At 39.8% G+C, this 9,813-nt stretch overlaps 1 protein-coding gene across 1 annotated transcript; it reads right to left on the minus strand.

Annotated features, from left to right (window-relative positions):
* Positions 1–595: 595 nt before the first annotated feature.
* Positions 596–7,036, minus strand: rmnd5b (required for meiotic nuclear division 5 homolog B). The gene is made up of 10 exons (XM_084942578.1): positions 6,916–7,036; positions 4,679–4,856; positions 4,411–4,553; positions 4,188–4,325; positions 3,891–3,991; positions 3,604–3,770; positions 3,339–3,504; positions 3,105–3,207; positions 2,857–3,011; positions 596–2,550 (listed from the first exon to the last, which is right to left on the minus strand). The coding sequence occupies exons 2-10, from the start codon at positions 4,815–4,817 to the stop codon at positions 2,487–2,489; spliced, it is 1,176 nt and encodes a 391-aa protein (XP_084798704.1). The 5' UTR covers positions 4,818–4,856; positions 6,916–7,036; the 3' UTR covers positions 596–2,486.
* Positions 7,037–9,813: the final 2,777 nt, after the last annotated feature.

Raw genomic sequence — 9,813 nt, forward strand, 5'->3', positions numbered from 1 at the left:
GGGGGGGGGTGTGTGCCTCTGTAGAAACCAACAAATGCACAAGCCTGAACTGAATGCCAAGAAAATGTTGGCAGGAATGAAGGTTTAACACCTGACTTTTTTCCAGGTGAAAAAATGTGCAATGGAAACACAAAAGTGAGAAAAAGGCAGAGCACATGTAAGTCCATAATGCAGGGTGATAATCTGAATAGATACGAGCTGCAGCTGACTCACAGGCCCTTACCTTGGCATTTAAAACATTATATAAACTAAGGCTTAATATAACCGTGCAGCTCCAGAGAGGCTGAGTGATTTACTGAAGTGGGATGAGGAAAGATTCTTACCTCTCACATGCTGTCAGTCTGTGGGAGTACTGCAGCGCTGCAAGGCAGCACCACGGTTTATCTAATAAATTAATGTGCTGGTTAAATATTAGTGAATTATTTCAGAAGATAACATTTCTAGCTGTGAAACTGGAATACAAATCTGTTTTCTCAAACACATAAACGCTATTTAGATTGACACTAGTGCCACCAAGTGGTAGCTACACAAATCCCTCCCCGTGTGGTAGGAGCAGTCCATCACCAAGTCCCAGTACAAGCCTCCATAAACCAACTGGAGTATAAATTTTTATTTTAATTTCAGATGCAAGTATATGAAACATGTTAGAGGATAAATATTTACAATAAAAGTCGCATAACACAAAAGCAGGAAACACACACGTTCAGCTAAAAAAAAAAAAAAAAAAAAAAAAAAGTTAATACATGTAGTACGAAGCGCTAGCGGTCTATCTGCAGGGACAGTCAAAGAAGCAGAGAATGATTGTCAACCAAAGAGGAGGAAAGCGGAGAGGAAACTCCACACAAAGCCGAACTGATTCAAAATCAAACCTAAAGCTGAGTAATGCTGGTGCAGTGCTTGCTGAGAGAAAAAAAAAAGCCTCACTAATGTGCGAGGTGACATCACTAGGAACTTGCACTATTAACATCTAAACATGGTAAACACTGCCTTGGATGTTGTGAGACTGCAGAAATTGACTGTTTATCCACACACACACACACACACACACACAGGTTCCACAACCTTCAAAGCAATCTGCCTCTATAGATGTATAATCTTTGTTCAAGACTCCTTTTATAAATGTACAACTTTAATACTAAATGCAAAGTGTGGTATGAACTGTTACAATGAGCCCTGAGGAAATGTAGGGGTTTTTAAATGTCACTTATTCAGACGCCATCTCAAATAAAAGCCAACCCTACGCAGTAGAGGCGTTTTCTATATATTAAACAACAGCCACAGTGACCAGAGGGCTTCTGTATCCACAAAAAGTAAAGCTTAACCACAAGCCTACAGTCACTGCAAGCCAGACCATGCGGCTACCATCACACCAATTTACATCTCCAAATCACATGGCGTGCAAGCTCAGGACATACGACAAGGGGGCACAGTAAAGCGATGGCGCAGCCGTGATGTGAACTGTGGAGTCGTCGGATCTCAAAGTTACGCAGTAGTAGTGTTGAATGTGCCTGTTGCTCTTCTGTTTACTATTTTACACAAGCCACTGCAGTGATTGTGATTAAAAAAACAAAACAAAAGAAAACAGGAACAAAACACATTTCACAGTAGTATATATAGATATATATATATTTTTTTTTTGTTTGCTTTTTCAGTATTTGTTAAATACATACATAGAACAAGACAAATGGCTTCTATAATGAGGAAAGTTTTGCTGGTGTGGTCATACACAAAAGAAAAGCTGTTCCCACCATCGATGGATAATCTGATCTGAACAGATGCATCAGCTGACAGTGAGTTTTAAGCTACGTGAGGACTTTATTACACTATGGCGGACTAATGGGTCACAATCAGAGTTCGGCTCGAGAGAGACCTTCAGTTTCCCCTCACCAGCAAATAATACACCTTCAATAGTTTGTAACTCAGCGTGTTGCTTTCATGTATAACGGAAGTTTATTACCAACCTGAAATCAGAAACTGCTTATCTACACCATGTACCCACACTCTACACCCATTCATTATCATTCTGCTTTTGTCCAACAAAATAAAAGGAAAAGAAACAAAAGAAGCAGTCATCAAACTCAAATTAAGTTGATAAAGCCAACAAAGCAAACACTAGCAAGTATTACATACTTGAAAAAGATAAGCGTATAACTCTGCAGGTATTTGCAAATGACTTCCAATAGATGATCCTTTCTCATAGGTGCTGCTTCGTGAGGATGTTCCCATTACCGACTGACTCCTCACTCTACTACAGGTTTGTCAATGGACCATCCCTTTCTGGACTCCTTATATTATGCAAAGTTAGAGGGTCCGAGGTGGGTGACGGGATGCCCAAGGCAGTCCAGAGGAGCACTGGGGAAAAAAACCTTAATGCTTACCATAACAGGCCAGAAGGCCAGGGACAGAGGAAAAGGGTCAGAGCAAAAGGTCCTGAAGACGCAAACAGCTCCAGGCAACTTCATCCTTGATGAGGAGAGAGTAGCGTATCAAAAGTAGATCTGCTTGGCATGTGACGGATTCTGCTCCATGGGGCAGTACGGGCATTTCAACCTGAGGAGGACAAGAGTCAAGGTGTTAGCATCTTTGAATTCTTTTATCCTACATTTGTACCTTTCAGTGAACCACTTGCATTTTATTTTCTAACTGCAATTATAATTTTGTTCAGGAATAAATCTTTTGGGAAAGCAGTGACTGAAATTACAGTCAACATCAGACTCAGCATGTAACTTATAAGTCTTAATTTCTTTGCATCTGGGTGACTAGTAAAACTGAACGTTTTGATCCTGGAAAATAGTAAAAGTGCTTTTAACCAACACCGACTTCCAAATTAAATAAATTCCTTTTTTGCTGACTTACTTCCCAGCATTGGTTAGTTTGTTGAGAGCATCTCTGGAGATGACGTGTCCACAGATGAGCTTCATGGGAGGATTGCTCTCTGACGTTTGCTGTCGAAGAATTGGGCAGGCGAACACAGAGTGGTACCAGCACTTCTTCCCGAGGTCAATTTCAATCTGTCAGGTACAGACAGGACACGAGTGAGCTAACGGCTCAGAAATTATTCTGAGGAGGGATAACTGCATTTTAAAAACTCTAAAAGGACTTACAGGCAGCTCGTCTTTGTGTGTCCACACTCCACTGCACTGTCTCTGCTCTATCACCTGTTTGATGTTCATCAGCACAGGCAAAGCCATACATCCAGATGCAAAACTGCAGAGAAACAGATTGTTGATAAGACAGCATAAAGATGACACATGTCTAATAATTACTAAAAACTGTTCCACTTCTGGTGTTAAACTTGATGACAAGTGATCTAGTTCACTGTTCATGTTTTTCCTAACCTAACACTTAGTGGCGATTCTACAGAGAGGCCCAGCAAAGCGCAGGCGTCCCGGGTGAAGATGTTGCAGATCTCAGCCCACTGATTTGTCTCCAGCAAGCTGCGGTACGGCGAGTTTTCAATGCCATGACGCAGGTACACCAAGCTGCCCATCAGAATCTGGATGTCTGCAAAAAATGAATAAATAAAAGTGGTGGAAAATACACACACAAAAATAAAAAGAAAATATCTAAATTCTTGTTACATGGAGATACTATAATGCTTACCTCTCTGGTGCTGTGAAGCAAAGGGCTGGAAGTGCCTGGCATACTGCAAGGCCTCCATTTGGTTGCTGATTCCTCCACTGAGCAAGCTGATGAAGTACAAGCGGTGCAACTTGAACTCTAAACTGCTGTTCAGGTCCAGAAGACGCTGCCGATTCGTCACAGCCCACCTACAAAGACACGGAAGAAACACTCAGCTACTGAACGTAAACACTCCTCAACTAAAGATTTATCAGTTGTGTTAGAAGGAAGCAGATGATTAAAACAATCGATACAGAAAGACCACATACTCTAGTGCTGGCCTAAGGTCCTGCATCCTCAGAGCTTCAAGGATCCTGTTTAGCTCCAGGAAAGGCTGCTTCATGCTCATGTCTATAACGACACCAGACTCCTAGAAAAAAAAAAAAAACTACTTTTAAGAATTTCTAAGACTTATCTTCACAAAAACAGCATTACACAACATTTCAGCCAAAACTATTTCTTCACTCATCAGCATTTCATAAAGAATCACGTCAAAGGTATTCAGGCAAATATTTTGCAATAAATAGATAAATAAAAAATAAAGGTTGGAGGTTTCAGCTCTTTACCTGACAAAGGTCTTCTGCTACACTGAGCATCCCTTGTCTGTACAGGTGTTCCACAATGGATTCACTCAGGTATTTCTGTCTCTCTGGGGTGTCCCACACAGTCTCTGCCACAACAGCACTGATCTCTGCATCGAAATTCTACAGAAAAGCATGCCAGAGGTGACGGACGTGTTCTAAAACATTTTCAAGGAAAGTTGAAGAGAAACCTGTAGCCGTTCCTCACCCTGTCGATGGCTTTGCCAACTTTAGACACGCTGCCGTGGATGTCCTTGTGTCGAGAGGCTAGCATCTGCACTGTTTCTTTGATATTTTTACAACACTGCGCCATAGTCTGTGATAGGACTGATAAATCTGCATCTTGTACTCCTGTTGGAGAAAAAAGGTAAAGGTTTAATGTGCCAAACCAGAGAAGATGGAGCACAGAGCGAGACCACGAACCTTCCATACAATTTCAATCATTGATACATATTAAACTAAGTGTTCAGTCTTACCAAAAGCAACTAGCTGTCCTCGTATCTCACAGACGCTGCGCAGGAGTTCATCTAGCCTCTCCTCAGACTGGTGGCCGTACATTACAAAACGATGCAGCACCTTCTCCAGCTCCCGCTCCACACATGCACACTGTTCCATGGTTCAGGCTGGAACCCGCACACACAATAACAATAACACCTAGAAAAACAGAAATATGTTATTAACTAAATGTTTTGATATTTATTTGAAAGACTTTTGAAGTCGTGAGTGAGGATACAGTAGCATGCAGTATTGAGCCTCCAATCATTTGTTTACATTTTACAAGAAATATTTGGTATGCCTACTTATAATAACACAGCCTGAACCCTCTTAAGCAGCTTTCTTGTAATTTATTCTGTGTGGTCTCCAGGAATAGTTCTCCAGGCTTCTTGAAGGAATATTTAAAGTTCTTCTTTGGATGTTGGTGTTCTCTATCTAGGTATGCTTTTACTGTACTGGCAGTGTGTTTGGGATCATTGTCATGGTGAAAAATTAAGTTCTTCCAATCACATGTTATTTCATGGTGGTTCAAATTCCAGCAATTTTGACATGACTGGGTGAAATGCAAACCCAGACAGCCTCCACCATGTTTTACAGACAGTTGACATTCTCGCCCTACCTCCTCTGTAAATACCAACCATGATTTGAACCAAAAAAAAATCTAACTTTGATTCAACAACTTATGTGATTCTGCAACAGGCTCCTACTAACAAGTGCTTAAAGATGCAATCCTAAATTGGTTCATTGCCAAATTTTCACTCATGTGTAGATACAACACTGGAAAAACCTTGTTGATACTGATTCTGTTGGTGCCTTTTTACACTCGAGTCATTCGTAGGTCACTGTTAGCTAACAACAACAAAAAAAATGTAAAAATGAGTATAAAAGATGCCCTTTAGAAAACCTGGAGAACTAGACTACTTGAAAAAAAAATTACATGATTATAATGGAATGAGGGGTAGCTCTTGCACAGCACTGCATATCATCTGGAAGTTGCATTTTCAATGAGAGGAATGTTTTGTCACTCATCCACGTGTCTTTTTCAGTCTCTTAAGACTGACTAGAGGGTTCCCCAGCCTTATAACAAAGCATTTGCATACTTACAAAACTGGCACAATTGCCTGAGGTCAGTTTCATGTTCTTTAATGTGCAAATTGCCATGACCATCGATAAATAGTACCATTTACAGAAAATTGGAGAATTGCTGAATACTGGGAATCACCAACTTAAATAAATTTTAAATTATTTAAAAGTTCTAAAGAATCTTTGGGATTCTCAGTGAACACAAATGTGCATTTCTATAAAGATACGTTTTAACAAATAACATTTGTAATTAAATAAGCCGAACAAAGTTTTTTTTTTTTTTTTTTATCTGACATTTTAAGAGCTAAACACAAGATTTAGGATAAAACACTACAGGTTTTTAATGACAGAAATATTAACAAATTTTATTTCACACTGACAATACCATGACTATCTCACAGCTGTCTCTAAAACAAGTATGCCCGATCAGTAATAATGTCTTAAAATACCTCCAACAGCTGTTCGGTCCTACCCCGATTCAAAGTTTGGCCTGCGTGATAACATTAGCAAGGCCTAACAACATCACAAACAAGCACACAATGTATGCTGCGGCCTGCTATTTACGTCTCAGCTGTAACTGTAATTTAACAACCAAGTGATGATATTAAACACTGCATGTCTGCATGCTGAAATTAAGACTTTTTAAATAGAAAAGCTTTACTTAATGGTAACGCTTTGCCGTAGCTCACCGCTAGTAAGCCGACAACAGAATATGTCCACCTACCGTAAAGGAGCTAGCCAATATTAAGGCTCAAACGGACTTCTCTTTTAACATTTTAATGACAAGTTTCCTACGTTGTTATTTTTTTACTTAAAATTACTCTTTTTTAAGTACCATAAATTATTACGTAATTAATTAATATGTTAACTAAGAAAAAAAAACACAAGCCGCCGCACAGCTAACATAAACAAACGGAATCGCAGTCGCTAGCTGGCTACAAAAGCTCGCCATTGCTAGCAGCTAGTTAACCAGTAGATGTTAGCGATCTGCTTACTGACAAGGCCCAAATAATTTCAGGAGAGAATGTCAACCCGCTTGTCTGCACTATTTTGCCTTATCCTAACAGTCAACACACAAGTCGCGGTTCAGCTGAATTTTGACAGATATTTTTTTAAATAAAAAAAATGCACTCACCTGCCGTGCTAATTACTTAGCAAACATTAGCGTTAGCCACTTCTGTGTTATGACAACACTTCGGCAGCACCGTAATGCGGATCTTCCTGCGTCGCATCCTACGCTAACGTATCGTTTCAAAATAAAAGTCAGTGTCTCTGCGACAGACTAATTCAAGCACGACTTCAAGGGTACAAGACTTTAATACTTGTATGCGGTTCATAGGTTAAGTGGTTAGCACGGGATACTATATTATTATTTAGATGTATATTAACAAATCTAAATAGTTAACCCAATTTTAGTTTCTGAGTTTATTTGTAGAAAATTTATCATATCACGTTTTAAATATTATGTCTCAATCTTTAGTGTCATTTAGTTCTGGCGAAGCTTTAATAAATCAGCTATGATGAAAACAAATAATAATGAGAGAGAGAGAGCTGGAAGTGTGTCTACTGTTGCCCCTGCCTGTGCAAAGTTAATCACATCCTAAAAGAGCAACTAGGTCAGTTCAAAAAAGATAGATTTGAAATGTGATATATATGTTTATATTCTTTCTGTTTGTCATAAATACTGGCACTTAAATAGCCCATCATGAGACTAGAGCCTTGTTTAGCATCATATCCCTCAGTTAGAACACCAGCAGCAAAAGTATCCTACCTATAATGATTTTTTTTAAGTAACTCGTGTTTATCTTCACACACAAGGGAGTGCTGTGAGCAGACAGCATTTGGCATTTGCTCTGCATGTGAACACTGAACATCAGCCTCCGTACCAAGCTCTGTGCAAGGTTCTAGTTTTTTTATGCATGTACAGTTGAGGTCAGAAGTTTACATGCACTCAATTTGGGCATGAATATCATAGTAATTTTGGGCTTTTAATGATTTCTTTGAGTTATTCTTTTTTAGGGGTGGAATATTGTACAGAAAGCATCTTTAATGACTTAAAAAAAACACAAGATTTGGGTGCTTAAATTTTATATTTATTTTGAATTTTCGTGTATTGAGAGGGTACCCACCAAGAAAAAGGCCCTTCCTCCAAAAATGACACCTTCAAGCTTGACTGACGTTTGCTCTCATGGACAAGTCAAATCCTTCTGAAGAAAAGTTTTATGGTCAGGCGAGAAAGATAATGAGCTACTGGGCCACAATGAGAAGAGGTATGTTTGGATGAGTTAAGGTGAGGCTTTCAATCTAAGAACACTGTACCAGCTGTCAAGCATGGTAGTGTTAGCATCATGCTCTGGGGCTATTTTGCTGCCACTGGTGCTGGTATATTACACAAAATGGTTAGATTAATGAAGGAGGAGGACTGCCTTTAAATTCTTTAACTCAGCGGTCCCCAACCCCCGGGCCTCGGACCGGTACCGGTCCGTGAGTCGTTTGGTACCGGGCCGCGAGAGTTGAGGCTCAGGTGTGAAATGTATAGTTTTCAGGGTTTTTATCGGTTTTCAGCGTTATTTTGTTATCGTTTTTATCGTTTACTCGGTTTTCCTGGGTCTTTTCACATGTGTTATGAATAAATCTTCTTTTTTTCGTTACCGGTACTAGTTTTATTTTGTTGTATTTATCCGCGACACATTAAAGGCCGGTCCGTGAAAATGTTGTCGGGCATAAACCGGTCCGTGGCGCAAAAAAGGTTGGAGACCGCTGCTTTAACTCCACCTTAAATCAACAGCTGGATGGTTGAAACTTGGAAACAACTGGGTGTTGTAACGGGACAGTGATAACAAACACACATCAAATGGATAAACGGGCTAATTAAAGCTTCTGGAATGGCCTTCCCAAAGCCCTGACTGCAATCCTATTGATAGGTTGTGGAATAAGCTTGAAAGCAGAGTCTTTGCCAGTTAACTAACCGATTTAGATGAAGTATACCAAACATGCTGAGAAGAGTGGTCAAATATCCAGGCATAATTATGCCAGAAGCTTGTTGATAGCTACCAAAAGCATCTAATCGAGGTGCAACTTGATACTGGACAATTAACCAAATATTAGTGAATTGAGCATGTATGCTTTGACCCCATGCAAATGAGAGGAAATCCAAAATATATTCAAACTGGTGCACTCAATTCATGTTTTTTAAGCCATTAAAGATGCATTTTGTACAATCATTCCAACCTGGAAAAAGAACAGTTCAAAGAAATCTTTAAAAAACCCAAATTCCCACGACATCCATGCCCGTGATGAATGCCTGTAAACATCTGAGCACAACTGGAGCTTATTGTTCATGCCCAACTTATGAGGGCAAGGGTGGGTGAGGTCTTTGGACTTGAGCAGTATGGCGTGACTAATCTATCAGTGATGTAGACCAAAGCTCCCCATTGCCGAGGTGCTCATCATTCTTTCCCTCTGAGTCCTCCTCCAGTCTGCTGCACTGCCATAACCGCAGAGGTTCAAATTTATCAGCCCTCCTTTACCCTTTATCTCACACCCAGTGCACCCTTACGCATTGATGCAAGTATGCATGCATTTCTGTCCAGCGGTTTATACTTTATGGGTCTGAACAGCCATATTTTACACATTTCCCTAGTGATATTCCCAGTTTTGTTTTGTTTGTTTTTTACAGCAACCCATTACACATAAAATCACATGATATCTTTGCAATGACTGTTGGAAAAAAAGCATATATCTGTATTTATGTTGTGTGATTAGAGCCACAGTAAACAGCTCCACAGAGGTCAGTGACTCCAAATTCCACAGTCAACCATAAAATTTAATTTAGCAATGTGTGTCGCTTAATACAATAGAATAGGCTTAGTGAATATTACCATACCATACACAAAACCTGTCATTAACGTTCCACTGTACAAACATAATCACAGTCCTGTGTGCTCAAACATTTTCCACTTCCTACGGATGACTTAATGACTGAGATTGAATGATAATCTTATGAGGTATTAGGTATGGGACAGAGGGCTTA

Source organism: Perissodus microlepis, chromosome 2 (assembly GCF_051167445.1).
Source record: "Perissodus microlepis isolate ML-2025 ecotype Zambia chromosome 2, ASM5116744v1, whole genome shotgun sequence".
NCBI lineage: Eukaryota > Metazoa > Chordata > Actinopteri > Cichliformes > Cichlidae > Perissodus > Perissodus microlepis.

Excerpts from the sequence above, each read along its gene's own strand:
- rmnd5b (XM_084942578.1), bottom strand. The coding sequence starts at position 4,817 with ATGGAACAGTGTGCATGTGTGGAGCGGGAGCTGGAGAAGGTGCTGCAT. Across the intron at positions 4,326-4,410 it reads TTGGCAAAGCCATCGACAGG|AATTTCGATGCAGAGATCAG; the intron begins GTGAGGAACGGC and ends GCTTTTCTGTAG. Across the intron at positions 3,012-3,104 it reads CACACAAAGACGAGCTGCCT|ATTGAAATTGACCTCGGGAA; the intron begins GTAAGTCCTTTT and ends TGTACCTGACAG.